The 27,365-nt window shown below is 52.0% G+C and overlaps 11 protein-coding genes across 11 annotated transcripts; 6 read left to right on the top strand and 5 right to left on the bottom strand.

The window, feature by feature from the left end:
* Positions 1-743: 743 nt before the first annotated feature.
* On the top strand, positions 744-3,988 carry GUITHDRAFT_136822 (hypothetical protein; the record flags this gene model as incomplete). Its single annotated transcript, XM_005835234.1, has 14 exons — positions 744-1,403; positions 1,453-1,506; positions 1,527-1,715; positions 1,838-1,963; positions 2,010-2,074; positions 2,148-2,247; positions 2,313-2,402; positions 2,630-2,678; positions 2,729-2,901; positions 3,085-3,115; positions 3,165-3,235; positions 3,280-3,344; positions 3,534-3,601; positions 3,762-3,988. 14 exons carry the CDS (start codon positions 744-746, stop codon positions 3,986-3,988), a joined length of 1,968 nt encoding a protein of 655 aa, XP_005835291.1.
* A 227-nt stretch (positions 3,989-4,215) lies between these two features.
* GUITHDRAFT_105917 (hypothetical protein) lies at positions 4,216-6,315 on the bottom strand (the record flags this gene model as incomplete). Its single annotated transcript, XM_005835233.1, has 12 exons — positions 4,216-4,299; positions 4,378-4,428; positions 4,478-4,583; positions 4,628-4,782; positions 4,835-4,954; positions 5,004-5,102; positions 5,145-5,198; positions 5,254-5,321; positions 5,373-5,464; positions 5,519-5,625; positions 5,664-5,822; positions 5,932-6,315. The coding sequence occupies 12 exons, from the start codon at positions 6,313-6,315 to the stop codon at positions 4,216-4,218; spliced, it is 1,479 nt and encodes a 492-aa protein (XP_005835290.1).
* Positions 6,316-8,544: 2,229 nt separating this feature from the next.
* GUITHDRAFT_151856 (hypothetical protein) lies at positions 8,545-9,451 on the top strand. Its single transcript, XM_005835232.1, has 8 exons — positions 8,545-8,637; positions 8,691-8,722; positions 8,769-8,816; positions 8,865-8,896; positions 8,947-9,057; positions 9,102-9,170; positions 9,217-9,246; positions 9,302-9,451. The coding sequence occupies exons 1-8, from the start codon at positions 8,561-8,563 to the stop codon at positions 9,347-9,349; spliced, it is 447 nt and encodes a 148-aa protein (XP_005835289.1). The 5' UTR covers positions 8,545-8,560; the 3' UTR covers positions 9,350-9,451.
* Positions 9,452-9,598: 147 nt separating this feature from the next.
* GUITHDRAFT_105915 (hypothetical protein) lies at positions 9,599-10,993 on the bottom strand (the record flags this gene model as incomplete). Its single annotated transcript, XM_005835231.1, has 1 exon — positions 9,599-10,993. The coding sequence occupies one exon, from the start codon at positions 10,991-10,993 to the stop codon at positions 9,599-9,601; it is 1,395 nt and encodes a 464-aa protein (XP_005835288.1).
* A 632-nt stretch (positions 10,994-11,625) lies between these two features.
* On the top strand, positions 11,626-13,044 carry GUITHDRAFT_105914 (hypothetical protein; the record flags this gene model as incomplete). The annotated part of the gene is made up of 6 exons (XM_005835230.1): positions 11,626-12,375; positions 12,498-12,543; positions 12,594-12,660; positions 12,709-12,796; positions 12,850-12,909; positions 12,961-13,044. 6 exons carry the CDS (start codon positions 11,626-11,628, stop codon positions 13,042-13,044), a joined length of 1,095 nt encoding a protein of 364 aa, XP_005835287.1.
* Positions 13,045-13,543: 499 nt separating this feature from the next.
* On the bottom strand, positions 13,544-14,211 carry GUITHDRAFT_68772 (hypothetical protein; the record flags this gene model as incomplete). The annotated part of the gene is made up of 5 exons (XM_005835229.1): positions 13,544-13,592; positions 13,642-13,702; positions 13,753-13,818; positions 13,943-14,011; positions 14,061-14,211. 5 exons carry the CDS (start codon positions 14,209-14,211, stop codon positions 13,544-13,546), a joined length of 396 nt encoding a protein of 131 aa, XP_005835286.1.
* A 549-nt stretch (positions 14,212-14,760) lies between these two features.
* Positions 14,761-16,016, top strand: GUITHDRAFT_151855 (hypothetical protein). Its single transcript, XM_005835228.1, has 6 exons — positions 14,761-14,826; positions 14,983-15,022; positions 15,134-15,231; positions 15,438-15,506; positions 15,556-15,765; positions 15,816-16,016. The coding sequence occupies exons 1-6, from the start codon at positions 14,812-14,814 to the stop codon at positions 15,924-15,926; spliced, it is 543 nt and encodes a 180-aa protein (XP_005835285.1). The 5' UTR covers positions 14,761-14,811; the 3' UTR covers positions 15,927-16,016.
* Positions 16,017-16,372: 356 nt separating this feature from the next.
* On the bottom strand, positions 16,373-18,134 carry GUITHDRAFT_105911 (hypothetical protein; the record flags this gene model as incomplete). Its single annotated transcript, XM_005835227.1, has 3 exons — positions 16,373-17,631; positions 17,702-17,765; positions 17,817-18,134. The coding sequence occupies 3 exons, from the start codon at positions 18,132-18,134 to the stop codon at positions 16,373-16,375; spliced, it is 1,641 nt and encodes a 546-aa protein (XP_005835284.1).
* A 1,068-nt stretch (positions 18,135-19,202) lies between these two features.
* Positions 19,203-20,520, top strand: GUITHDRAFT_105910 (hypothetical protein; the record flags this gene model as incomplete). Its single annotated transcript, XM_005835226.1, has 11 exons — positions 19,203-19,241; positions 19,292-19,357; positions 19,424-19,603; positions 19,653-19,744; positions 19,805-19,887; positions 19,938-20,022; positions 20,072-20,129; positions 20,165-20,228; positions 20,279-20,327; positions 20,373-20,417; positions 20,463-20,520. 11 exons carry the CDS (start codon positions 19,203-19,205, stop codon positions 20,518-20,520), a joined length of 819 nt encoding a protein of 272 aa, XP_005835283.1.
* Positions 20,521-20,738: 218 nt separating this feature from the next.
* On the bottom strand, positions 20,739-21,879 carry GUITHDRAFT_162447 (hypothetical protein; the record flags this gene model as incomplete). The annotated part of the gene is made up of 8 exons (XM_005835225.1): positions 20,739-20,798; positions 20,847-20,921; positions 20,970-21,044; positions 21,093-21,196; positions 21,262-21,334; positions 21,389-21,505; positions 21,555-21,620; positions 21,674-21,879. Coding segments are annotated over 8 exons (776 nt in total), but the record flags the coding sequence as incomplete, so codon positions are not given.
* Positions 21,880-23,582: 1,703 nt separating this feature from the next.
* Positions 23,583-25,515, top strand: GUITHDRAFT_54608 (hypothetical protein; the record flags this gene model as incomplete). The annotated part of the gene is made up of 5 exons (XM_005835224.1): positions 23,583-23,972; positions 24,187-24,798; positions 24,860-25,066; positions 25,242-25,335; positions 25,469-25,515. Coding segments are annotated over 5 exons (1,350 nt in total), but the record flags the coding sequence as incomplete, so codon positions are not given.
* Positions 25,516-27,365: the final 1,850 nt, after the last annotated feature.

Here is a 27,365-nt window from a genome sequence, read left to right as displayed (position 1 = left end):
AGACTTTCTGATGCTCACCGGCGACAGCATCTTGAGTCTCATCCTCAAATTGATACTACGATCCATTCTTAACCAGTGAGAAGTGTCAATCGAGCTATGCTAGAGATCTCTGAATCGGTTAAGCCCGATATCGCAAGGGGATCTTACATCTCCCAGTAAAGAAGCATTAGAACCTCCGCAGGTAATCAGGCGGGATCGATTCTGTTTCCCCAGATTCATGGCGTCAATGAGGACAAAATGTTCTTTATAGTTTTCTGTCCCGGAGATATTCCACCGAGGGGCGAGGAGCTGGGGAGTGTTGGAGGGAGGGAGGGAGGGAGGGAGAGAGGGAGAGAGAGAGAGAGAGGAAGAGTGGCAATTAGTATTGGGAGGGAGAGTGAGAGGATTGCAGGGATGGAAATTTTGTAAGGATGGTAGAGAGCTGAGAGCAGTGGAGTCAATGGTGATAGTTGCGGTGATGGTAGTTTAAGCCTTTCACTCCTCTGATTGATTCACAAGCTGCATGTTCCATCTGGTTTCATCACGCATGCAAGTATAGCACACGATGCAGACGAGTTGCCAGCTGCGCGTTCGAACCGAGCATGACGTAAAGAGACTGACGAACTGTGTCGAGGAGAGGAAGGGGAGAATGCTTGTAGGGGAATTTATAGATCATCAAGTCATATGTCCAAGTTCTCCTCCCTCTCCTTCTCCTTGCTTGTCTTCCTCACATCGCAATCGCAGGTACCGCCAAACCTCCGCCAATGCCCTTCGGGTTGGGCGAGGAGAGCGCCAAGATGGTGAACAGCACAGTAGCCGCTCTGGACAAGCTCCGGGCATCCCTGCAAGAGGCAGCGATGATATGCAAGCCCATGCGAGCAGTGGAAGGGATCGAGACGGAGGAGTTCGACGCCGCTGACTTGGAGGAGGAGGACCCTGAGGAAGGAGTAGGAGTGGACGAGAGGGCAGCATCGCTATCCCCTGAGGACTTCCTGAACGAGGAGGAGGAATGGTTTTCATCAGCGCGATGGATCATGGGGAGGGAGGAGACGGCGGAGTTCATGAGAAGGGCCCTCAAGAGCCACATCGCTCCGCTGTACATCCCGCTGGCCGACAACAACAGGAGGGACGCGGAGGAGATCGTTCCTCGAGACGTTGACGCGGACATCTGCGAGTTCGTGCTTGAGTTCCTTGCTGATCGGAACTTGCGATCGGAATCAGTGAAGGACGTCAGAGACGACCTTAGCGCTGCGCTGGGGGAGCAGGGAGTAGCTTTCCTGCCGCATGACTACCCCGTGTACGATGACGCGATTTCGATATCCAGCGAGCGGGAGGAGGAGGAGGAGGAGCAGCAGCAGCAGCAGGGGAGGAGGGAGGAAGGGGGGAATCAGACTTTACCTCCTCTCGGACCCTTTGCGGAGAAGGTGAGCAGGGGAACGTCAGGGGAGCATCGTTATGTGACCCTCCCTGCAGTTCGACGACACGGAGGAAGGATGGAGCGCCTGGCATCAGCTGTTTGTGGAGAACGTGAGACGTCGGCCGTGCAGCGTGCAATCGTGACGAGACCCTTGTGCCCGCAGAGTGAGGACGAGGACGAGGACGAGGACGAGGACGAGGACGAGGACGAGGACGAGGACGAGGAGGGCGAGGGCGAGGACGAGAGCAAGGAAGAGAGCGCAGGGGCTCCAAGGCGATCGGAGGGGAAGGAAGGAGCTGCGATGCTTCAGACTCCCCGGGTAAGCAGAGATGCGGGGGGGAGGAGAGGAAAGGAAAGAGTGGGAGGGGATGAGAGAGGGGAAGGAAACAGGACAGGGAGGGGAGGAGGAGGAGAACGCAGCAAGACTGAGAGGAGAGGCAGGACCATCCCGTCTCGGAACTGCTTCGAGAGATCATTGTCGACACGTTGACAAGATGCCGTGGAGACGCACAAGTTTCAAAACACGCCGAGAAGTTGATCTCGTCGCTCATCTACCGGATTAGGTCGGTTCGTTGCGTGATGTTGTTGCAGCAGGTGTTGTACTTTGTTACAGCTGGTGATGGTAGTGGTGGTGGTTACAATCCTGAAGATGACAGCGGTCAAAGTGATGGAGATTGTGTGGGTGATCGTGATAATGACGCAATCAATATCTCACTTTGCTGTGCTTGCATCCTGACAACGTCATCATCAGGAACGGAAAGAACATGCGCAATGCACTGATGCTCATCCACCGTGTTTGTTGCTATCCAGCTATACCTCAAAGTGCCATCACACTGAACGTGGCATGGCAGGTCTGTGTACATCTTCCCCTCCCCTCTGTATGACGATGAACCTGTGAACTCTCCTCCCCTTGCAGGCGGTTCTTTCCGTCCTCCTCGCTGGCCCTCTCAGGCAGATCGAACTTGAGCACGAAGACCTCCCTCCAGCCCTCGTCCGTCGAGCGCGGGTACCTTCTCCTCTCCTCCTCCTCGTCATTGGCCTCTCCCTCCCTCTTCCTCATCCTACACTCGCTGCCTCTCCTCTACTCTCCTCCTCTTGCTGTCCTCTCCCTCCCACATGTTCAGCTCTCCTTAGCTCTCCTGCCTTCCTCCTTTCCTCTCGTCGCTCCCTGCTCCTCGCGCTAGCCGTTTCCCCTTCTCCATCATCTCACTGATACCCTCCGGTCCTTTGTAGCATTTCGCAAAGAACATGATCGACCCTGGCGAGTGTCCGGTCAAGTCCGGTGAAGTCAACAACAAGCAGCTCGCTTGCAGGACTGAGAGCTTGTCAAAGGCGATCAAGACCTCACCTTCGAGCGACACGTACTGGACGAGATGAGAGGAGACGAAGAGCTCTGTCTTCATGCTACGGTAGCTGCTCCGTCCTCAGAGGAGGAAAGGGTGAAGGCAGTGCAGGGATGGAGTTTGAAGTTCCTCTTCGAGGGGTTCGACATCGACAACATGGAGGTTCCCCTCCCCTCTTTTGCTCTCGCTACCTACACTTCCTCCCTTCGTCCTCCATCCCTTTCCCACTCCTTCCTCTCTCAGACAACCCCCTCTCCACTCTCCTCTACCTTCCCTGAGCAAATACCTTTTCTCTATTCCTCTCTTGCCATCATCAACGTATCCCTCCTCCTCACACCCTCGCAGCGACGAAGGCATGCCTTCCGACAGAGTGCAGGTCTGCTGCTTGCAGACAGGATAGAGTTTCTGATCTCCCATGGGAACAGACGAAATGATCCATGGACCCCTTGCCGCCGTCGTCGTCTCCGGCTCCAACGAGTGGGCATGGAACGCATCGGTCGTTCCTCGACCAGAGTTTCCTCTTCTCACCCTCCTACCCAGAACGTCTCAGAGGATCAAGAGCTCGCTGACTTCATCGCCGTTTACTCGGACAACTTCGTCTTGAGGTCCCCTAACATCCTCTCTCCTCTCCCTCCTCTCCCTCAATCCCTCCTCTTTCCCTCCCCTTCTTCAACTCCTCTCACTCTCTCGTCCCCTCCCCTCACTCCTCTCCTCTCCCTCTCTCTCCGTCCCCTCCCCTCACTCCTCTCCCTTCTCTCCCTTCCCTTCCTCCACGAGTTTTACACCAACTCCAGCTACCGAGACACCTTGTGCTCTGTCCTTGACGACCTCAGCGATGCTCTCAAGCTCGCAGGCTTTCCAGGTGTCCTCCCCACTTTCCTCCTCCCCTATTCCCCTCATTCAGTTCTCCATCCATCTCCTCCTCTTCCCCCCCTTGCCGCTTCCCGTCCCTCTTCTGCTCTCTACCCTCCACTTCTGCTCCTATCTCTCCTTGCCCCTGCTTGACTTTCATGCGCCGCAAGTGCGCAAGGGGCTGCAGAACAGGGGGGCAGCGGAGGATCGACCGGCAAACCTGAAACCCCAGCTTGGCGAGAGCAGCATCCCCAACCTGGGAGTCCTGCCGCAAACCCCTGTTAAACAGGACGCGCCAGGACACCCGCACACGCCTTCTACTCCTCTAGATTCCCGAGAGCCTCCTCCGGTCGAGCTGGACTCCACTCCTCTGCCGCCCACGCCGCCAACCGGCTAAAGCAGCTGGGAGAGGAGCAGCCCAGCAGCTGTGCATATCACCGACAGATTTGATTTATTTTTTAAATTTGTCATCGTTCTTGTCAAGATGCTCCCCATCTTCGCCTCAAACGCGAGTGTGAGGCAGACTTGTCAGCTTCCTCCTACTTTATGCCCCTGTACTCGGTCACCCCGCCTTCATCCCCGTTCACGAGCAAGTTCTCTTGTGTTCCCCCTTTGCTGCTTCTTTCAAAGGCTCGGATTCGCGGCCACTAGGAAGCAGTGTGCTTTGCCGTTCCGCCTTACAATGCTCAAATCGATATTACAAGAGACCTTTACCCAAAACAGTCAGAAGACGCGCGAAGATGGCAGAGCCGAGAAGCACAGAGGAAGAACGAGAGAACGCGATACCTGTTGTGAATCTTTTCTTTGCAGTTTGCACATATAGGACACCGGAGTCGCCTGCTCGATCATAGATATTAGGTGGAAGCAACTCATTCAAGTCGCCGACCTGTGGCGAATTAATCATGTGATGCCAGCGCTCTGAAGAAGCTTCTGTGTCCGCAGGAGCGGTAGCACTGAGCAGTGAAAGCCCACTAATCTCCAACCTTGTATACCTGTTTTCTCATTAGGAATACGAGCAGATGTGATGGTGAAGTACCCAAGCAGAGTGCAGAAGGCAGTGTTAGCTTCCCATATCCTGCTATCCAGCCCCGTGAAGCATAATGGTTGCCGCGTTACATCAAAGCAACATCGAAATTCAGCCATGGTTGGAGTCCCTGGTTCCTGCTCAGTCTTCGCAGAGCTTGCCTCTTCCTGTAACAGATGACATTCATCCCTGCGTAACAAACAACAAGCCATGTTCCACCTGTTCTAACTCGCTTAAAAGCTGCTTGATTAATGCGATTGAATGGTGCAGAATGGCATTTTTATCGAATTTGGCACTATCGCCACCATACGGAAGCAGCCCACGTAACTCATCAAAATACTGCAAAGCCATCCTGTTAGCAACAAGCAACGATAGTTTCACACGTTACCTGTTTCGCTTTCTCTCTTCTACGCTGTTCAACTTCCTTGTGGCTTAAGCGTTTATCAGGCTCAGGCTGCATCGGAACCACCGGTGCTCCACCCAAATCCTGTCATTTACTCAGAAGAGTCCATGCGCCAAATGACATCACGTCTGCAGAAACATGTGGAATAGCAGCTTGTTCTTCTCGAGCTAAATTTGACATCTGCCGATACACGAGACATGTCAGTGGTTTTCTAATTGCGTGTACTGCTTGCAACCTGAACATTCGTCTTGGACGGAGGTCTTGCCACTGGAGATCTCACAGCGGCTGATGCAGCTGATTTCCCTATACGTGCTTCGTCAGCACCGCAGTGATCAAGGAATTTTGTAGAGTCACCGATATTCAAGTTTCCGCTCAGTACTCCAGCAGCACCAGGAACTCCAGCAGCCACCGCGGCGAAGCCAACATCTTGAATTATAGCAGCAGCACTGGAGGGCAGACAACATTATTTGATAAGAAATCGACAGACATGCTTTGCTTACGCGCTTGAAGTCTGAGATCCAGGGATAGAGCGGTTTACATGTGGACCTCCAATGATTCGTGCAGCTGTTGTTCCCGCCGAGTGTGACTGTATCGAGGCGCTGGTAGCCTGCACGAATGCAAAGAAGGGTCAACTGGGATACATACCCCATGCAACTCATGCACCTGCTTCGTTGCTGCGCTAGAGATCGTCGTGGTTGCCCTCGAGTGTAGATGAGAGTACGTCGTAGGCATGGTTGGGGGAAGAGTGTCTCCTATATCATCCATTTGAAAAGTTCCCTCGATGTCGTCATACTCACTCGCATCCTGCAACAGAAATCAAACTTTGTCCCTTCAGCATTTCAAGCATCAAATCAGCAAAACACCACTCAACAAGAAAGAGCACGTCAGTCCCAGAGCACATAGGTGCACTTACAAAGTGTGTATGCGCAGGACCCCACAACCCATCGGTGCCAGAATGCTCCGGGATAGAAGACATGCCGCCGGTGCTTTCACCGTAAAGGTCATCGAGCATGTGTGTATCGTCAGGGGATACTCCTCCATGCAGGAAAGAGGAAGCTCCTGTCCCCCCCCTTGTTCGAGTGCCAGATCGAGACATGTCATGATCGCCCAACCCCTTGGGTTTCAGCATGGAAGAACGATCAACAAGCGCACTCCTCAGCTGTTCCAGCGAGTTCGTTCTTTCATTGCTACCAGGGATGAAGTTCTCGACATCCTCCAACAGAGCATGCAGATTGTCTGGGGAGGAGGGTCGAGGAAGACTGTCCCCATGAAAACCGTGCAAAGTCAGATCATCCATCCTAGTCAAATATATCCAAGTTTTTCGACAACGCAGGGCTCCTTTCCTTGGGAAGCGCTTCGACCAGAAGGGGCCAGAAAAACTGTTTTCTGGTGTACGCTACTTTAGATTCGTAACTGAACAAGAAGATCGCAAATGCTGGAAATGTGCCGCCAACCCCCGTCCTGCTGTATCTCCCACTCTGATGCCGTCCAAAGCTGGATAAACACAACCAGGACAATGTACAACTTATCTGGACACTGAAGGAGGCTAAGAGCACGGCCCCAGGCTCGCACAGTCTTGATGAGTTTGTTTCCTCAAGCTTCAGGTTCCCTCTACCTCCTCCTCCTCCTCCTCCTCTCCTCCTCGCTTACTCTCGGCTCTGCTCTCGTCCTCGCCATCCTCCGGGCCTTTGCGCTGAGACTACCCCTACCTATCCTTGGAAATATGCACCCCCTTTGTCCTGTAGTCACCCTCCATCTATATAGAATGAACCCCACCCTTTCCCCTGATTCTCCACCCCAAGCAAATAAGAACCCCACATTCCAGCCATGTACCCCTGAGGTTTGGACCATCATACCACCCACCCGGCAATTTTACCTGTCGAACCCCCTACGTACATAGTTGCTCACAATCCCAGTACCTTTGCATACCCCCTGACCCCCCTACACCACCCCTACCTACACATATCATAATTTGTACCCCTACCACCTTCAACCATTTTTTTATTCCACCCTGACCACTACTAGCCAGAGAATCGATCTTGGTACCGGTAGAGAATTGTACCGTACCCCCTACATTCTCAATACCCCACCTCTCGAAAACGGCTCCCTACCCTTCGTTCAGGCTTTCAAGACCACCCCCTTGACATATACCCTACCATACTCGCTACCATTTCTTATTAGTTGAAGCCACCTACCCCACCATAAAATTTCTGGGGAATAGTACCCACGACGAAACAGTAAAATGGTACCCACCCCTACTATCATCGCGCAATCGCCCTACCTCCTAGAGGACCTCGGGTCGACCTTACTACTGGTGCTCCGTCCAACAACCACCCTACCCTTTAGACATCACCTAGATACCCCTACCCTAGTATACTTTTTACCTCTTATCACAGTACCCCTTTCAAAATTTAAAAATCCACCCACCCTTCAATCTCCGTCTGACCCCCTTGGACAGAATGTTGATAACCCCACCCTTCCCTGCTGGTTAAGTCGTTTTCTCCCCACCCCTACAGTATAAAAATTACTACCCCTACCCCCAAATTCCATTTTACTGTTCTCTTATCGAGAAACCCTACCTACTCTGATTTTATATATGTGCTCTCACACTACCACCCCTTATTTGCAAATGACTTACCCTGATCTAACTGAATCCCACCCCACCCCAACCCCCTCCTCCCCTAATGTTCTCGACCCACCCAGCCTACAAGCTTGGACAACCCTACCCCGCAGACCCCTCGGACCCCACTACACTTCTTTACTATCACCCTACCTCCAAATCATCGGTAGAAATAACGCATATGACCCGGTGGTCGTTGAAACCTTTCCACACGATGGTGATCCACCAGTCGGATGTTCACGACGGCAGGAATGGGAGGAGGCACGAGGGGAGAGGAGATGAGTTTCGAGTGAGGGGAGAGGAGAGGAGACCGGCAAGAAGATTGAAGGATAGAGAGTGGACTACTACACTCATTTCACTCCTTTCATGGTGTTTTACATGGATCCTTGAATGCCGCAAACAACTTTCTCAGTTTGCGTGTAAGAAGCCGCGGTTGATTTGATTTCTCTAGGTGGATGGAAGTGAAGGTTCATCTATTTGCCAAGGCTAAGGAGCTCGCAGGAGGATCTTTGTACATAACCTGCAGGTACGACCAAACGCAAGAGAAGGTTGGAAAACTGACGATTCTAGCAGACTGGAGGGATCGAGCATATTGTGTAGAGATTTCTTAGAGAACCACGTCTTTGAGGTCTTTTAGGAGACTTTCTTTGTCTTTCTATCTGAATTTGGGCATTGCAAGGTTGAGCCGAAGCTGAGGGTGTTGAAAGATAGGTAAGGAAGTCAAATACACACTGCAACATGACACAATTCATCAGTGCTTATCTCGCAGTGAATGACAACTACGTCCTGCCTGAAGATAGACTCGATCTGAAGGAAACCGACGACATTGCATTCATTCCTCCGATCAGTGGTGGATAGGTTGAGATAACTCTGATAGATGATTTTGTTGATCTGTCCTGTAGTTCTGGCCTGGGTGATTCCAATGTCGACAGAAGACAAGTCTGTTGATGTATCCCTTGTTAACGGGCCGGTCAATTACGAGGAACCGCCATTCTACAGGTTGAATTTGCTTCCTGTGAGTCGTACGGCTGATGATTGATATGGCTGTGTAGGCAAGGAGGAGGGGAGAATGCGTTCCTTGGACGTATGCAGCATGTCCACTCGTTCGGTATCCATTGAAATTCCCTCAGGGACTAGACATGAAGAAAGTGCTTCTCATGGCATATTGAAGTTGCTGAGTGCGTGAATTTTGATGGGAAGGCTGGGCCTGACAAAGGCATCCACAGGATATGAAGCAAAAGAGAGTATGGCCACCAAGGTTCTCTTGGAGCTCCAGTCAAACATCATGAGGTTTGATCTTGCGTCCAGATGCTTCAGCAGATTGCTCAAGAAGCCATGGATCGCCATCAGCTACTCTTCGTCCGAATTCGCCACTCAGTTGGAGAGGTTCCGGTGGGCGATGCTTCAGTGCTCGTGCAGGTGAATTACGACAAATTTTTCTCTCCTGAAGTGCTGTTTGCAAGGTGATTGGGATACATAGAAAAGAAACATTCGAGGCAACAGCCGAGATTATGGACAGGCTCAAGAAAAAGGTCATACCCAATAGAGTTGGTAAGTCTTACAGCATTCCCCTCTCAGGTTCCTATATGGAAGCAGGAGGTTTGGGAGGTAAGACGGGATCTGGCCACGCTTTGCTCTTGCTGATACTTCCTATCATCGTCAGTCGGGTGCGACATGGAAAGACGGGAGTGTCGTCGATCCATCTGCATGAGATATAATTGGACGGTCTTTCGATCATTCACTGCCGACTAGTCGGCATAACCTGACAGCTCTTCGTCCTCATCCTGTACGAGTGGGTCAGTCTATGTGAAGGGATGCAAAATGTAGAGGGAGTGAGCATGCGGTCAATAGAGAGTATTTTTTCTAAGCACATATCATCAGAGTGCGATAGTTGTCACTCAGATATCAAATAAGAATTTACTAGCAGCGAGCTTGTGAACATGTTCACGAATAGGGCTAACTATTTGAGTTCATGAACAACCTTATTTCTCTCTGCACTTTCTTTGATAACGTCTCTCATCATCTGCTTGACAACCAGAGCAAAGTTTGCAAACTCTGTCATTCGCTCTTCACGATCTTTTTCAACCTTGTTTTCGATGAATGTCTGCATATGCTTTGTCCTTTCATCGTACAAGGTAATTTCTCGTGAACGGACTGTTTGTTCCATTTCCTTCGCTGCATCCAACCTGTCTTGTACATATTTCTCTTTGAGATTGAGCTCTTGTTCCTTCTTGCGCAAATTTTGATCCACCTCATGGACTGTGTGCTCTCTCTTGCTGACCGCGAGCTCTCTTCCATACATCATCTGTTCCTTCATCAGCAACTCCCTTTCCCTCATGTACATGAATTGCTCCTTTTCACGCATGCTGTAGTCCGTTCCTCCAGATTTCTGTCGAGCTTCTTGTTCCTTCTTTGCTACTGCCTCCTCTCGCTGCTTCACCTCAGCTTCCACCTTGAGCGCAGCCTCTAACTTCTCTTGAACTTCCTGTTGAGACTTACGCACTCCTTCTTCCTTCTTCTGGACCTCCTCCTCCTTGCTAGAGATCTTTTTTTCTAGCTCTTTGCACCTTTGCTGCAGGTAGTTCACGGTCTCTTCTCTCCCGATCACTTCCTTCTCTCTGTTCTTGATCGCTGCCTCCCTTTGCTGAACAGCCTGCTCCCGGTTCTTCATCATCCGTTCTTGCTCTTGCACAAGTTTCTCTCTCTGTTTGACCGCCTGCTCCCTCGATTCAAACTGTTGTCCATCGCTTCTCCTCCGTGATTGACAATGCAGGGCAATTTGCAGGACCTTGCATGGTTCTTGATTATCTTCTCGCAGCCTTCTCTTCTCATCAAGAACACGGTCAAGCCTTTTCAAAACTTCGCTCCAAGTCTGGTACCAATCACATTGCAACGGATCACTGAAATTGTCATGAGACAGTGCTAACTCCTTGCGAACAACGACAGTGTATTGGTTAAACTTCGTTTGCGCTAATTTCCAAGGTATTTCGTTAATCAAGGGATCCTTGCCCGAAACAGCATTAAGCAACTGCGTCCAGTGGATTTGCGGATTTTTCTCAACAATCGAAGAGGGCATGTCCAACCAGGCCTTAGCAAATATAAGAATGAGCTTGTTTGCATGCTCTGGATCCGCGGGCCAAATCGTCTTTCTCTTTTTCGACTGCTTCTCGCCAACTTCGACTTCCGAAAACAGCTGCCATGGATGAATCCGCAGTTCCTGCAATGGTGTCTGCACACTACCAGCTTTGCAAGTTGACACATCTCCTTTATAGTTCGATCTTTGTATGTTTACGATGCCAATGGGCTCGGCGATCACCGCAAGGGGAGCACGCATCTCCCTGTTACCCGCTGCCATGCCTTGTTACCCTCTCCCGCCTTCCCGCCACTCCCGCGGAAATCACAAGGCACGGCATTCTCGCAATTTTTCTCCTGCTTTTGAAATATACAGAGAAACATTTCAAATGAACCTGAGATTCCAGTCAAACGCTACGAGTTGACTGATGTTCAAAACAGATTTCTCTTCAAAAGAAATCCGAAGTTTGTTCTCCGACTAGTCTACCAAAATTTCTAGTCACTGAGTGGAGCTGCCAGAGTGCGCTGCCCGGCGGCAGGCGGCGGCCTGATGGCCCCGGCCCGGCCGACCCGGGCCGCCGATCGGATGAAAGTTCGACAGATCGGATCCGAAGTTCCGGGTTCAATTCCCCGAACTGGGCCGGGGATTGGCGCGGGGGGGCCGCCCGTACGGTCTCAGCCGGAAGCCTCAGAGGACCTCGGGAGTCAGAAGACCCTAGTGCGGGCCCAGCAGAGCACTGAGTCAGGCCCCGTGACTCAGCACTGCGCTCGGACCGTTGACGGTTGAATGAGCCGCTGGCCTGAGCAGGCTAAGGCCCGGCGGTGCGGCACGAGGCCCCGGGCCCGGTGAGGCGAGGCTCAGGGCGAGGCTGCCGGGGCGGGAGCATGAGGGCGATGAAGTTTAACGGACCCACCATGGAGCCCGGGGAAGGGATGTGGGAGGAGCTTGAGGAGCAGGGGAGGGAGAGCGAGGACGCCTGGTTGAGCCAACTTCCTGAGGAGCAGGAGGGAAGATGGGGAGGAGGAGGAGACGTGCTCTCATGGGCCGATGATCTCAGGTTCGACTCTGAGGAGCAAGGGGCCCACTCTCGCCGACAGTCACTGGTGGAGAGCGAACGGTCCGCCCATCGATCTGTGCTGGAGTTGAAACGGGGGATCGAAGATGAGATATCAAAGGTTGGGGCATTCGCGTATGAAGACATCACCCCCGAGGAATCTGAAAGATATTTCGAGGACATGAGGAATCGACTGAGGATCATCGAAGAAGACAGGGATGTCCTTCAGGAGCATGTTCTCAAGCTGCAGAGGATTGTCGATAACGAGAAGCAGAGCAGGCAGCAGGCTGAGAGAGATTACAGAAAGACCAAGGAAGCGCTGGAAGAACTGGACAAGAGCAAGGCAGAGATCCAGAAAGTCAGCACCAACAAGCTTGTACAGTTAGAAGAGGAGGTCAAGCTGCTGAAGATGAAGCATGAAACAGCCCAGAAGCGAGGAGCAGCAGGACCCTCAGTCGATGTTCTTGACTCTCTCAAGCAAAGAACGCTGTACATGGAGGAAGTCTCAAACAAGAAGGCAGAGGAAATGGCGCAGAAGGAGAAAGAAATGATACGAGCACTGGGTATCACTTTCAAAGTTCTCCAACTTCAAAAGGATCACTCGGAGAAGGTTGATCTTGTTGTTCTTCTTGTTGTTGTCCTTGTTGTTGTCCTTGTTGTTGTCCTTGTTGTTGTCATTGTTCTTCTTGTTGTTGTTGCCATCTTGCCGATTTTGACTGACTAGTCCTGCAGATCAATGCATCCGAGGGAAGGATAACCTCTTATGTCGACAAGGCTGGTCCTTGACCTTGCTCCGTCCCTGCTGCTGGTGTTCACTTGTACCTGCAGTCCGTGAAGTGCAAAAGCTGAAAGAGCTGAAGATGAAGAATGTAGACATCCTGCTAGCCCTTGAAAGGTAGAGAAACTTTCTCTCCTTGTGAGTTTCACTGACGCTGTGTCGCAGCAAAGTCAACGTGCTGTACGATAACGCCGGCCGGAGGTCAAGGGAGCTGTTCGCGATCAGAAACCAGATGGTCGCCTACCTCGACAAGGTCTGGATGTCAGGGTGCGGTGCTGATGCCAGTCACTGATGTACGAGTGACAGCTGAAGTCAAGATGTGAAGCCTTGCGCGACCTAGAGGTTGCTTTAGAGAGGGAAGCGGAGGTTTGCTTTCCAATATTGTGCAAGGATACGTTTGATCCGCTGCATATGCAGGCGGCCCAGTACGAGGTTGCTCTGCAGGCACACTTGATGCAGGAGTATGAGATTGACTCGAAGTCAACTGAATATCTCAGATGACGAGCACTTGGAGAATGATGTCTCGTCCACCAACACAAGTCAAGAGATATAAATTACTATTCAGAGAGTTCCGAAGGAGCGAGGATATTGGAGGTTTTTGACTAGATTAATCTAAAGGATTGATGTACAGAAGCAGAAAGAGCTCTTCCTACTGGTTCACCGCGTCTTCTTTCATAACCATCTACACACCACAAGTCAGCCCGTCTGTTCAAACATGCCACCACGAATACCCGCGGTAGAGAAAACTTTGAAGTATTACACCTTGCAGAAGACTCACTTAGAGAATACAACGACAGAAAGCAGTAATACCTCTTGCCATATGCCACGAGCTTTCCTGCGAGGACAGACAAAGTGAGCACAAGAGAAAGTGCAATCTTGCCCCTTCACCTTGATTGTAAAACACAGAGTGTTCCAGCCTGCCCTCAACCAAGTAGCCGGCTCCATGCTTTTGGTCTTGAGAACGTCAAGACAGAGTGAGTTCCAGCGGTTCCAGCGGCGCTCAGTTACCTTCATACCAGTCGCCGTCATAGGAATCGCCATTCACATACCTAGAGCAAGAGATAAGGAGGCGCTGCACAGCTTCAAGGAGCGGTAGACATGAAGCATCCTTTGCCGTGCATCTTTGACTGGTACCACTCTCCCTGATAGACTCGCCCGTCTGTCGATTGCTCGTTAGAACATCCGCTACCGTTCTCTTCAGACTTGTACCTTTCCAAGTGTACCTGCCGCTCCCCTGAAACTTGCCATTGCTGACTTCCCCTTCATACTCATCGCCTGTCATTGCGACGGTGAGGACACGAAATGCAATCTCCACAACGGGAGGGAGGAAAGCAGGAGCACAAGGACAAGGATGGAGGAAGGAAGGAGTTTGCGGACAGTAGTCGAGACATCTTCGCACCATTCACAAAGATGTAGCTTCCCTTTCCACATGGCTCGTTGTCTTTCCATTCTCCCTTGTACCTGCGACCTGTATCCAGCCTTACAAGTGGACATGGTCGCTGATCGTATGTGATCACCGTTCGCTTCTACCATGACGCCCTCACCATTCTTCGCATCATGCAAGAAATCTCCCTCATAGATGTCTCCATTCGCATGCAGCAGCTTGCCTGAAGGCCTCTTAATAAATCGACGAATCAAGGCAATCCACGAACCCTTTCCATGCCACATGCTGTTCCGAACTTCTCCTCGATATCTTGCGTAACCAGCGTCACGAGCATAATAATCATTCACAGCAATTTGTTACATTCCGCCGTCTGGGTATGAAATAGACTTCAACCCGTCTTCACCAAGCGCTGGAGGAAGACGGGGTTACAAGGACACGATAAACTTCGATACACGGCACAAGAAACCTCCGTCAAGACTCGTGATGGCGTTGATCTGTTCTTGAAATTGTCGAGAAACTGCCTTCTCAAAATCGAAGCCGTCCACTGCGATGCATAAAGAATTCAATCAGCTCAATGCGGAGGGTCAACTAGGAGACTTTTGGCACACAGGGCAGCGAAGCACAGCGAAGCAATGCAGCATGCTGTGGTGAGTGTTGATTCTCATGAGGATCATGTAAGGGAGGCGAAGGAGAGCAGAAGCACGCGTGTTCTTCTCACTCTTCTCCTGCTGTCGCTCCTCCTCCATCCTGCTGGCCATAGATCCCATCTTTGTTCGCCCGAAGCCCCCTTCCCCCCACTGACCTCTTGTTTTACAGTTACTTTTTTTTCATGAAGGGGAGTTGCAATGGAGGATACGCGGCGGGCGACATGCCTAGTGGCAGGGATGGCGTTCGGAGTGGTGAGCGAGGAAGAGGACGAGAGAGAGAAAGCGAAGAATGGGAGCAGAAGAGGAAGAGCAACAGTGAGGGGGAGGGGTAAGGGGGTAGGGGGTAGGGGGGATTGTGGGGGGGCGATGTTCCGTAGGAGTTTCAAGTCTGATGATGCAAATGTCCAGGCATGGCTTGTTTTCATAGACAGCATTATCCAATACAACAGTGAGTACCTCCTGATGTCTTGATATATCTATCTCAAATTTTACTTGGTCCTCGCTTGTTTGCTCGCTATTGCACTTGTCGAGCTGTTGGAAACTTACTTGGTTCATTCAGCGTGTTTGGACCGGGTGAATGTAGATGACATCTGTGCATGGGGAAAGCCTCCGAACAACCAGACAATTGCACACGCTTCTGACAGAAATGTCCTTCTGGTACAAACATGCGGACAACTTGCTGTTTGCTCTGCCTCCCCATACTTTTTCCCTCTCCTCTTGACTACCATTGAATCATGCCTTTCTACCACTCTTGGTGCCCCTCCACACCCCCAGTGATAGCAAACTATTCTGCTGTAGCAGCATCCCTTCCTTGTGCCAGTACTGGCTCCGTCTCTCCTGTGACCCTCCTCTCCTCCTTGCAGATGACTACTCCAGCCCCTCCTCAATGGCCTGCCATCACTGGACGACCTGCGCTGGTCTACCTGCCAGGGGTGAGTAGGAAAGTCGTCCAAGAGCTTCCGCTGACTTCTGTGCGACCAGGTGCTCGGAGCAGTTGCGCTGTTCATGGTGAACACAGTGGAGCCCTATCAACTTTCCATGTCCTACGCGGAGATGGTGGAAGGGGCCTCGCCTACTGCCCTCAAGATCTGGTTGTTCGTCGGCATGCTCGCTGGTCTCACCTCCATCATCCTCAGCGTTTGGGTTCTTCTCGACGTCTACATGCGCGATCCTGCGCTGCATCATGAACCAGTGAGCGGCAGTTGTTGGCTCCCTTGCCTGATCTAACGGGCCGTCAACAGGCCATTGCTGCCATCGTGCAGTCTGTCTTCATCTTCGTTTCCTCCGGCATCTTTTGGGTCGGCCGTTCGTATGGAGAGGATGACTTGTGGGGAAGCGACCCCTTGCTTTGAGAGAATCATGTGACTTTGTCTTTTCTTGTATCATAATCTCAATGTAGAACTTAAGTCGATGTTTCCTGCGATTGTTTGAATAAGTTTGCAATTGGACTTCAAGTAGATCTCAGATTTGGAAAAGGACTGGTGAATGTGCGAAGCGAAGACCCTTCACATTTTTTTCTTTTTTCTTTCAAAATCTTTTGAGAAGTTATGGTTTACAAATCTCATCACTCAAAACCATCCAGCTTGAGAAGAAAGGAAATATACAGAGAGATGAAGGAGATTGCATCTTTCAAAGGATGCGTAGCGGGTCAAAAGCAGCTTCAAGCGGACGATCGGCCTTCCCGATCCCGATGAGCTAGCAGAAGGAGTCTTTCAAGATTGCTCCCGGCCCCACGTTCTCCAACTTGCCTTGACGGTGCAGCACCGTCCGGGAAACACGTCCACATAGCTAGCACGCCTCACTCCGTCAGCAAGGCCTTGTCCCTTCGCATCTGGCGGTTGAGCACCTCGAGCTTCTCCTGCAGCCTGACGTCGATGGATCGCTGGTGCGCGCCAGTCGTTTTGGGCGACATCCCTTGTCGGTTCACATCCTCCGTGCGGGGACCTTGGTGTGTCGACGAGTCTGCCGGCAGCCTCACCTTATCTTCCACGGAACGATGTAACGATGCTCCCTGGCTGGTCTCTGCTGTCCGAGACTGTCTAGAAGCACGCTTCGTCTGCATGTGATTCATGAGGGCCTTCACCATCGTATCCTCAGCTAACGCCACTTGAGCTCGAAGGTCTGCAGCTTTCTTGATCTTCTTAGCAATAATTGCAAGCTTCTCCTGTTCCTTTGCAATCTTCATTGCCGCTGGTACCAACAGGCTCGAATCCAGCTTGGTGGCCTCCCCTTCGTCAGCGTTTGAACCGTGATGCTGAATCGGTTCAAAGGAAGTGCCAACGATGTTTTGCAATTTCAACGAAGTCGGAGAGCGAGGAGAGGACTTGAAGGCATGCTCAGGGATTCTTACATCAGGCGTGCCAATAGGATGTCGTACTCCTGAATGCGCTTGACCACCCACTGGGACAAAATCTTGATGCGGAGGCACATAAGACACATCAAAGTCCTTGCCCTTGTAAACCGTTTGGAAACCCTGGCAAGCAGCAGGATTCTGCTCGCACATGTCAACTCCTGACTGAACATACACAAGTCCCCGTTCTCGGATCGTGTTGCGGAGATCACGAAGGTTGGGAACGAAGTTCGCGCCATTGCGGGCCGTGTGACCCATCCGTGGGCTGCCAACGTGCAGATAGAGGCGAATATGACAATCATCTCCTTTGCAGTTTTCCTCTGGCGTCACATCATACCCCTTTGCTTGCTCCAGCTCCTTGGCCTTCAAAGCCTCCTGCAGTTTTTGTTGCTGGTGCTTCTCGAAGAAGCGGAAAGCTCGGAGGACATCCTTTCTCGCAGACCTCCGAACCTTCAAATCTTCGTCTTCTTCATCTTCAGAAACCTGATGATGATGCTTCAATGGATGGATGGGAGCTGTTGCCACGGCTGCCGCTGCCGCTGCCACTGCCACTGCAGGAGCAGGAGCAGGAGCAGCGCGAGCAGAAGCGAGAGCAGGAGGTTTCTGTGACGCGGTGGAGCGATCAAGCGTTTTGGTCGTGGGGTGATCCTCGGAAGAAGCCAGCATCTGATTTGGATCATCGTCGGACAAGTGCGACCTCTCTTTTACTGCTAGAGGAAAGTAGCAACAGGTCAGAGCATCGGATGGAAGGGAGAGCAGCAGACGAAAGGATCGTACCTGACGCAACCATCGCACGAGGCGATGAACGCTTTCCCTGAGCAGCCTCGCCCGTTTCCCCACCCTTAGACCAGCAAACGTCAAGGACGAACACAACAGGGAGACATTGCACCACCTTGTCAGAGAGCTTCACGACCCGGCTGATATCCTGATTCATTAGAGCGTGTGCTCGCGTCATCCTGGAACCGACCCTGTCCAACTTCTTCTCGGTAGCCTGGACCTCGTTCTTCAAGGATAGGCTTCCAGCAGCATTAGGAGCATGCTTGCTGGAGAGAACATCCTTAGTCAGCTCGCTCAGCTTCTCCTCCAAGGCCGAGAAACTATCTGACGCCTCGTCAAACACGCTCTCCTCCTTTGCTAGTTTCCTTGTGTCCGAGGACAAGTACTTGACTTCCACCAGGCCTGTCCAGCCCGGCTGCACCGATGCAAACATGGCCATGAGGATACAGGCGGAACAGATGCCTGCTGTCAGGAGGAGAGGAGCAGTTAACCTTCGCCTTCCCTGCCATTGCTGCGCCGCCATCGTCGGCCTGCCTCTTCGGAGGTTCACTCATACAGCACGAAAACTGTAAATAACGGCTTTTGAACCATAAATTGGTAAAGTTTGGCTAAATTGTGGACCCCAGTACCCCTGAGGGACCGGGTAACTTTTTACCACCCTTACCCCCTCAAAGTATCGAATAAGTACCCCCTCATGCCCTTTTGTTTGCACTTTACCACCATCACCCCGTAATACGGTCGGGGTCATATGAGAGAGCCTCCGAAGCCTCGCTGATTCCCCACAAAAAGTCACGAAAAATGGGGGGTAGGGGTACCAAGGGCGCAATTGTCAGGTCCAAGGTGGGGGTACATGCAAGGGATTTGGAGGGTCCTTCTTGCCAAGTTGTTCGATAAGGAGGGGTGGCTGTTTGACGTCCTTCATGACTGCGAGACTTGAGAAGCAAGAAATGAACCAGCCTCTGATGGCGGGAGGAAGCGACAGGGAGGAGGAGGAGGAGGAAGTTGAGAAGAAATGGAGGGGGGGAGCAAGAAAGAGGAGGAGCAGTTGGAGGAGGAATAAGACTGAGGGACTGAGTAAAGAGGTTGAGGAGGGTGAGGAGCAGATAATGACAGATCTGGACAAAGTCGAAAAAGGAAAGAAGGCTCGAAAGGACGAAAGGGATCCAGAAGGCAGCAAGAAGTGAGGATGCCATTGCACGAGGATGATGAAGGATTGAGACGAAATGCAAGAGAGGAGAAGCTCGTTGGATCACCCTTCTAGAGTTGAGGCATGATGTAGACAGCCGAATGGTATTCAAGGACTGATCGAGAAAAAAGACGCAGCACGACCACGATGATTGAGGGACAAGAGGAGAATTGTGGGGTGTAGAGAAGCAACAAGGCAGGGGTCTCGCAGAGAGGAAGCAAAGAGTTGAAGGGGAGGAACATTCGCAACCCTACGTTTTGATCTATTTCACCTGAACTCTATGCAGCAATCCATCAGAGATTTTCCTGAGGCGGGATGGAAGATTGTGAGCAAGCATATGGCATTGGAGTGCAGGTTGCCTTGCTACATTGAGAGGGAGGTTTCAAATGACGAGCGTGCTCTAGTTTAAAGTCAGCGAGGGGAAAGCCGTGGTCTCTTATATCCGCGCTGACGGCCCGAGCTCCAACCTGGTCAGTGCTTGCATCCCTTCTTGCTCACTAGCCCTCCCATGTGTGATTGCTGCGCCGCTCCCACAGGATATAGCCATCGGGGATGAGCTTCAATCCGTTGACGGACAAAACATCGATGTCTCGCACTTCGACCATGTAGCTGTGCTCATCCGAGGCAGCCAAGGCACGCAGGTCCGACTCACATTGAAGCGTGATGGAGAGAAGAAGGAGGTGGTTGCTACCAGATCTGTCCAGCTCTCTACCAAGGTGAACTTCAGCTTGAGAGGTCTTGAGTTCACACAGCACATGGCTTCAGATGTATACGAGCAGACCAATGCTCGCCTGTCAGGTCCCTACCGAAGACGACGAGGAAGGCAGCGACACGAGACGAAGGTTGCTGCAGTCAAGGTTGTCTCGATACACATCAGTACTGATGATAATCTGATTATCGTTGGCTCGTTCTTCAAGGAATCCGAGGCCGCTATCAAGTTTGCCCAACAATGAGGAGTACGGCAACACGACCTGGATGCCCGACTCGAAGCATGACAAGAGTAAGCTAGAGTTCATACGCGATCATCTGTGGGCTGAGAGACAAGGGCAGAGAAGCATGGCAGCAGATCGATGGAGAGAAGTGAAGACAATGACGGTATCGACGTCCTCAAGAAGAAGTGCAACTATCTCAACAGGTTTTTCTCAAAGGCTGCTTTTTCAACCATGAAATGAACCCATTCACAGGGAGAACAAGATTCTCACAGACGAGCTTGCTTCTGAGCTCTCTGTACTTGATACAGCGGTATGGCGCCTGGTTGCTGACCTTGGCATCGCCAGGCTCGGAAGCAGCTGCTCAAGACGCTGCAGGATGAAGACAAGAATCCCTGGAGCAACCTGCTCGGTGAGCTTGTGCCAGCCATGCAGCCCTTCTTCTCCTTACCTCCAGAAAAGGATCGATCGGGCAGAAGGAGAACCAGAACATGCCGACGAAGGACCATTGGTGAACCTCTTATGTTTGCCGTCTACTTGACTCACGTAACTCTAGGGCCCAAGAAAGCATGTCTTCTCCAACGATGGAAGCGATTCCTTGGTTTGATGGATCAAGTCAGCCCAGTGCTAACACCTTCTGCATTAGGTACGAACGAGTTTTCACATGCGGGAAGCGTTTTCCGGATTTCGTTGTCAAGAATTGAAGCTTGCAATTGGACCATTGTAGCCAACAGAAGGAGAGTTTGATTTCGTGTGATCGCGGGCTCCTTCTCTGTATTCTGCTTTCGTACTCACAACTTTATGGTTTTATTCTTCTCAATGCAAGCATGTACAATTACCGAAATTCGAACCAGTTGCTAGGTTGGAAAACTTCTTGAAATCCACTCTCTCAGTCCGAATCCGTCGACGAGTCTGAATTGTTTCATCTCAAGTCAACTGAAGATGCCATCTTGACCAAAGGTTGATCCTTCTTCGAGATGACCTGTCGACCAATCACTTGTACTCCATCATGTTCGCGAGCCGAGCAAACCTGTCCGTTGGCGTCCACTAAAACATTCACTGGCCTCCCATTGAGCGAAATGTTGACCCATACTGGCTCCCTCGGCTGCAGCAATTACAAAGGAAAACAGCTACCTTTCACTCTCCCACTTACCGGAATGACAAAGTGGTGTTCCTCCTTGGTACCAGAGATATATTTCTGCCTCTCCGCCATGTACCACAACCCGGCCTGGCAGATATGATCGCACCGATGGAACCCTCTCCCATGCAGTGATACCTGTCGGTCGTCCCTCGCTAACTTGAGGGAAGCCTCGGGGATCCGGAAGACAACGTCGTAGAGCGGGGCAGAGGGAAGGTGCCTCGCCTTGTTGTCCATGATAGCTACATGATAGAAAGTCAGCGAGTTGACAAGGACAGGCACAAAGTCTGTGAGACAACCATCTTACCGCTAGCAGTATTGATTGCTGTGTCCCTTGCTTCCTTGGCATGTTTGGCTTCCTTCTGGAGAGCATTCTCTTTCTGTCGTCACACAAGTTCACTTCCTGCCTGGCAATCTCCACTCTCACTCTTCACCTTCAACACTTCTCGCAGCTGTTGCGTCCGGATCGTATTGGAAAACTCATCCCTGCGGGGATAATCCGACGACAAGAAACCATTCTTCTTTTTGTCCCCTGGGACGATATCTTTGTACTACGATGGCATACCTCTCAGACCATTTCACACTGCAAAGCCTCCTAACCTTGATGGATTCCTGGTATTTGTCCTTCTGCTCCGACCACAGCAGGACAGGAGCTGAGATCGTTCCCTGAGAAGACAGCATCGTCAGGCTTCACTGTCAGCCGCTGACTGCTGTCTCACAGGAAACACTTTGGAGTTCTCATGCCTGAGGGGACCAGCCGTTAGCTGCTTCCCCTTGTGCCTCTCTGGCCGTATGTAGCTCGACACGTACGGCTCCCCGAGACAGAGCGGAGGAGGAGCAGTGAACGTGCCGAGCAGGCGGCGCGTGCCGGCATTCTCCTCTACCTTGGGAGCATTCTTGGGAGCTGATTTTGCACCCGCCATTGATGGACTTGGAGGAGAATCTCGACGCAGTCCTCCAAACTGACGCCGATGTGACCTGAGCCAGCAAAGCAAGAGTCAGCGTGTAGTGTAGTTCAGCTCTCGTTACGATGATGCTTTTGATAATGGTTGAGACTTATAGAAGAAGATGTTTCTTCAGGGAGACTGATCGTGAAAGCTTGTAGATCAAAGGGGAAATCGCAAGAGTTGACAATATGTTCTGATTCGTGTGGGTGTGCTTGCAGATTCGCAACCGGCCTCTACAAACACTTTTGGATGAGGCAACACCAACGAGCAATGGCATGCTGGGGACAAAAGAGGAGGAAAAGCAGCGGCAAGTCAATCTCAATAAAAGGTCTGTTTGCACTGACATACTCGTGCAGGACTCGGCAGAGGATAGGGCATGATTCAGTCTGCCAAAGGAGTGCCAGAGGAAGATGCGAAGGGGAAGAGAAGGGAATGAGAATGGACAGGAAGCGACGGAGCTAACAGATCCTCGAGCATGTTCTTTGCCGTCTTTCGGGCGACATGACGTTGCCCAACGCATAGGCGGAAGAGTTCGGTAATGCCACGGGGCCCAATCCAGCCCTCTTGATAATGGCCTCTCATGGTGAAGGATTTCCTATCTCTGGTACTAAGATAAAATGGCATCCTCCCCATCTTGCCCCTCTTTACCCCCATCACTCCGACCCCCGGTAACTGTTGAAGCAGGACCTACCGTACCGTGATCTCCCCGTGCTCCCACGGTACCACCAACTGTCGGACTCCGAGCCTACCACCCCACCCTATCCTCCCATCGTCCTGTACCTACCCCATCCTTGAACCACTTATGGACACAGTTGATTATGAGGGGTTTATACCACCCACCCCTGTTAAATTTGCTGACATTGGGCAGCAAGTACCTCACACTGTAGGAAATACTTTCTGCCTCTTCGTAAGCACTACATTGCTTCTGAGGCGGATATTTATTGATCCATGCTCTTTGAGAAGGAATGTACAAGCATTCCCTTTTCTCCTCTCCTCTCCTCTCCTCTCCTCTTCTCTCCTCTCCTCTTCTGTCTTCTCATCTCGTTCTCCTCTCCTCTCTAGTGTTGTGACTTTCCTGTCCTGTTCTTTCTTTCTCTCATCCTTTCCTTCTGAGAATCCACCTTTCGTTTCCTCTCGTTCTCCTCTCTTATTCGCTCCTTCCTTCCAGACAATCTGCGGTTTCCGCCCTTCCATCTTGTCCAGCTTTTCTTTCACTCGTCCTCGTCTTGACGCTCTTTCCCATCCTCTGCTTTCTCTGCGGTCTCGACAGTATGATTTCATCCCCCCCCTCCCCTCGCCAACCCCCGCCGCAACCAAAGGAACTAGAGTAGACAAGTCCGTGCAATATATTAGGGGACAGGAGACATACTGGTCAAAAGGCATGTTAAAGCACAGATTTATTGTTCACATGGCTTTGCAGTGCTCTGATTCTTTCACAACAGGATCAGCTTGTCTTTCGTTTCAGAATGAGTTTGAAAATTCTGTAAGCGCATGAATCCTTCACATTAACCATAAAAGCAGAAACACCGGAACAGCAGCAACGATGTCAGCAGCTGAGCCGGGGACCGGAAAGAAGCAGCGCGTGCTCCATGAGCGCTGCCTACCTGAAGGAGGAACGTCAGATGTCACTTCCAAGAGTGCCAGTCTTGACGACACGACGGTGGAGGACGCGGCGATCAACTTTCCATTCGAGCTCGACCCGTTCCAGACGGCAGCGATAGATTGCTTGCACAGGGAGGAATCTGTCCTAGTGGCCGCACACACTTCAGCAGGTAAGACGGTCGTTGCGCAGTATGCGATCGCTCTTGCGATCAAGCACAATCAGAGGGTGATATACACGACGCCCATCAAGGCGCTTTCCAATCAGAAGTATAGAGATCTGGGGATGTTTTTCTCGCAGCAGGACATCGGGCTCATGACAGGAGATGTGACGGTGAACTCCGAGGCGAACTGCATCGTGATGACGACGGAGATTCTGAGGAGCATGCTGTATCATGGTTCAGACGAGCTAAGGGAAGTTGCCTGGGTCATCTTCGACGAGGTCCATTACCTCCGAGACAAGGAGCGCGGCGTTGTGTGGGAGGAGGTAAAGCAAGTTGCCTCTCAGTTTGAACTTGTTTTATCCTGACGTTCCTCTCCTCTCTCTCTCCCCCTCTCCTCTCCTCTTCCCTCCCCTTCTCTCCTCTCCTCTCCTCTCCTCTCCTCTCCTCTCCTCTCCTCTCCTCTCCTCTCCTCTCCTTTTCTCTCCTCTCCTCTCGCCCCTCTCGTTCATCCTCCTGTATCAGAGCATCATCTTGCTTCCGATACAGATCAAGCTCGTCTTTCTATCCGCAACCATCCCAAACTCCTTGGAGTTCGCCCAGTGGGTTGCAAACCTCAAGGGCCTGCCGTGCAATGTCGTCCAGACAGACTTCAGGCCGACTCCTTTGCAGCACTTCATGTTTCCCGCAGGAGGGAATGGCATTTTCCTCATCCTGGACGAAGCTGGGAACTTTCTCGAGGATAACTTCATCAAGATGATGACTCTGCAGGACAGCCGCGCGGAGTCGAAGACCAAGGGGAAGGAGCAGCCAGACATCATCAAGCTTGTCTCCTTCGTGGCTGACCGCGGGATGTGCCCTGCGATCGTGTTTGCCTTCAGCAGGAGAGAGTGCGAGGCCCTGGCGCTGCAGACTTCAAGGTGCAAGAGCCTGAGGCTGGTGGGGGAGAGCCAGGTTCTCTCCATCAAGGAGGTGTTCGAGAAGGCACTGCAAGGCCTCGCCAAGGAGGACCAGGAGCTTCCTCAGATTCAGAACATTCTCCCGCTGCTCTGCTGCGGGATCGGAGTGCACCACTCCGGCCTTCTTCCCATCCTGCGGGAGCTGATTGAGATCCTTTTCCAAGAAGGTCTTGTCAAGGTCGAGATCCGTTACTCGTGTCATGCTCGGCATGCTCTGAACTGTTGGTTGGCTGTTTTAGGTGTTGTTCGCAACGGAGACGTTTGCTCTCGGGCTGAACATGCCAGCCAAGACCTGCATCTTCACAAACTGTCGCAAGTTTGATGGGCAGGACCACCGATGGATCTCGTCGGGCGAGTACATTCAGATGGCAGGGAGGGCGGGGAGGAGGGGAATCGACGACAAGGGCTGTGTTATCACCATGTTCGACGAGCATCTGGAGCCTGAGGTAGTTGACCTGATTGTTTCATGTCATGCATGTGCTGGGATCGATGATTTACCGTCATGCTTTCAAGAATGCAATTTTGTTCGATCTCAGCCTTGCTTTGCCTGTCGTTGCTCCCTGCCTTGATGTTGTTGTCTGTTTGTTTGCTTGGTTTCTTTTCATGCTTCTTTCCTGCCAGACGGCAAGAGACATCTTATGCGGTCAACCCTCGCCTCTTGTCAGCACGTTTCATCTCAACTACAATATGATCTTAAATGCTATGCGGAGCTCTGGTAATCAATGGAATCTGCAAACACCTCTTGACCTCCTCCTTTCTCCTTTCTCCCATCCTTCTTCTCTCCTCCTTCCTCCTGTTGTCCCCTGCCCTCGTTTTCTTGCCCACTCTCTCAATTGTCACTCCTGCAGGTGTCGATCCGGAAAAGATCATTACGAAATCTTTCCACCAGTATCAAAGTTGCATCTCCGTCTCCTCCACTGAAGTACACCTTCTGCTCCTTCTGCTCCTTCTGCTCCTTCTGCTCCTTCTGCTCCTCCTGCCTCCTTCTTCTCTGCTGTAATGTTCGTGCGACAGTTGAGGAGCAAGGAGCTCGAGGCAGAGGTCAGCGAGCTACAAGCTCCGAACGAGCACGATGATCGGGAAGCAGAAGCTTTTTGCGAGCTGCTGGAGCTGTCGAACGTACTTCGCTTCCTTCATGCTCCGCTCCTTCACACTTCACACAGGACCTCAAATGCGAGATCTCTTCCTTCTCGACCAAACCAGTGAGATGTGGAGGAGGAGAGCAGCAGGAGGAAAGGGGAGGATGCGAGGAAATGAAGAGGAGGAGTAAGTGGAAAGGGGAAGAGAGGGCCTAGAGTGGGATTAGGAGGAGAAGGAGGAGGGAAGGCGAAGAAAAGAGAAAACAAATGGTGGTGAATTCGTTGTGATTGGCAGGATGTCGCTCTTGGAGTCTTAAGGCCTGGCCGAGTCGTCAAGGTCATGGAAATCATCTCCTCCTCCTCCTCCTCCTCCCCGACTGTCGACTGGGGCTGGGGAGTTGTCCTTGGGTTTGCCCGGAGGACGAAGACAAAGAGCACGGAAGAAAGTGTCGGGGATGCTCTCCCTCCTGCGACCTCGCGCGATGCCTACGTCCTCCACATCCTCCTCCCCGTCTCCCACTCCTCCTCCGACTGCAGGTGGGGCTGTCGTGAGATGAGGGTGTTGAGGGTTACGAGGAGGAGAGAGAGGGGGGGGTGGGAGGAGATAAGAGCAGGAGCAGAAGGAGCAGGAGGAGAAGGAGGGCAGGAGGAGCAGGAACAGGAGACAGGAAGAGTGGACAGGAGCGGGAGCGGGAGCAGGAGCAGGGCGATGAGGAGGAGGAGGAGGAGGAGGAGGAGGAGGAGGAACAGGAGGAGCAGGAGGATTGTTCGTGCTGACAAGATGTGGTGCAGAGAGGCTGTGGACCTGCGCTCGGAGGGGGAGATAGTCACCAAACTGATCCCCTGTAACTGGAAGTCGCTCTTCCTCCCTGGTGGAAGGGGAAGGCACCACCAGGCCGGCAGCTGGCGGCCGATCGTGATGCCGGTGATGATGGGCAACAAGAGGAGTTGGGATGTAGAGGAAGAGGAGTGAGTGAGTGAGGGAGGGAGGGAGGGAGAGGGAGGGAGGGAGGGAGGGAGGGAGGGAGGGAAAGGGAGGGAGGGAGGGAGGGAAGAAAAGGAGGGAGGGAGGGAGGGAGGGAGAGGGAGGGAGGGAGAGGTTGTAGACGCAAGGTATGTTGATACTCGTGCAAACATATGAGGTCAGGGTGGAGTAGAGAAGAGGATAGTTCGAGAAGGGATAGGAGGGATGACGGCCCTTGTTGGACAGTTCCTCCTCTCTTGTGTTGAATACATCTCCACCATCGTTGTCGATCTTCCGAAGGATGGAAACATGAAGGAGGTCAAGAGGCAGAAGGAAGCCATTCGCAGCATGTTCAGGTGAAGCTCCTCTTGCTTGTTGACGCGTTGCTAAGGGTTTGTCAGCGCGGTTAACTCTCACACCGAGGAAGAGGTACCTCCTCCTCCTCCTCCCTCCCCTCCCCTCTTGCTTCTCCGTTTCGCTCTGCTCCTCCTCCCTGTCCTGCTTTTCTGCTCATCCTCGTCCCGCCTCTCTCTTCTCTCTCCTTTTCCTTCTTCTCCTCATCTCCCACTTCCTCCTCCTCTTCCTCGTTCCCCCTCCTAACATCTCATCGCAGCTCGTCCTCGACGCCCACTACCACCTCAGCATAGCGGATGAGACGGTCAAGCGCAAGAGCGAGCAATGGCCATCCGTGCGGGATAGGAT

This window comes from Guillardia theta (assembly GCF_000315625.1).
Source record: "Guillardia theta CCMP2712 unplaced genomic scaffold GUITHscaffold_22, whole genome shotgun sequence".
Classification (NCBI taxonomy): Eukaryota; class Cryptophyceae; order Pyrenomonadales; family Geminigeraceae; genus Guillardia; species Guillardia theta.
The sequence above is the reverse complement of the archived record's forward strand: the minus strand, read 5'-3'. Positions and strand labels throughout refer to the sequence as shown.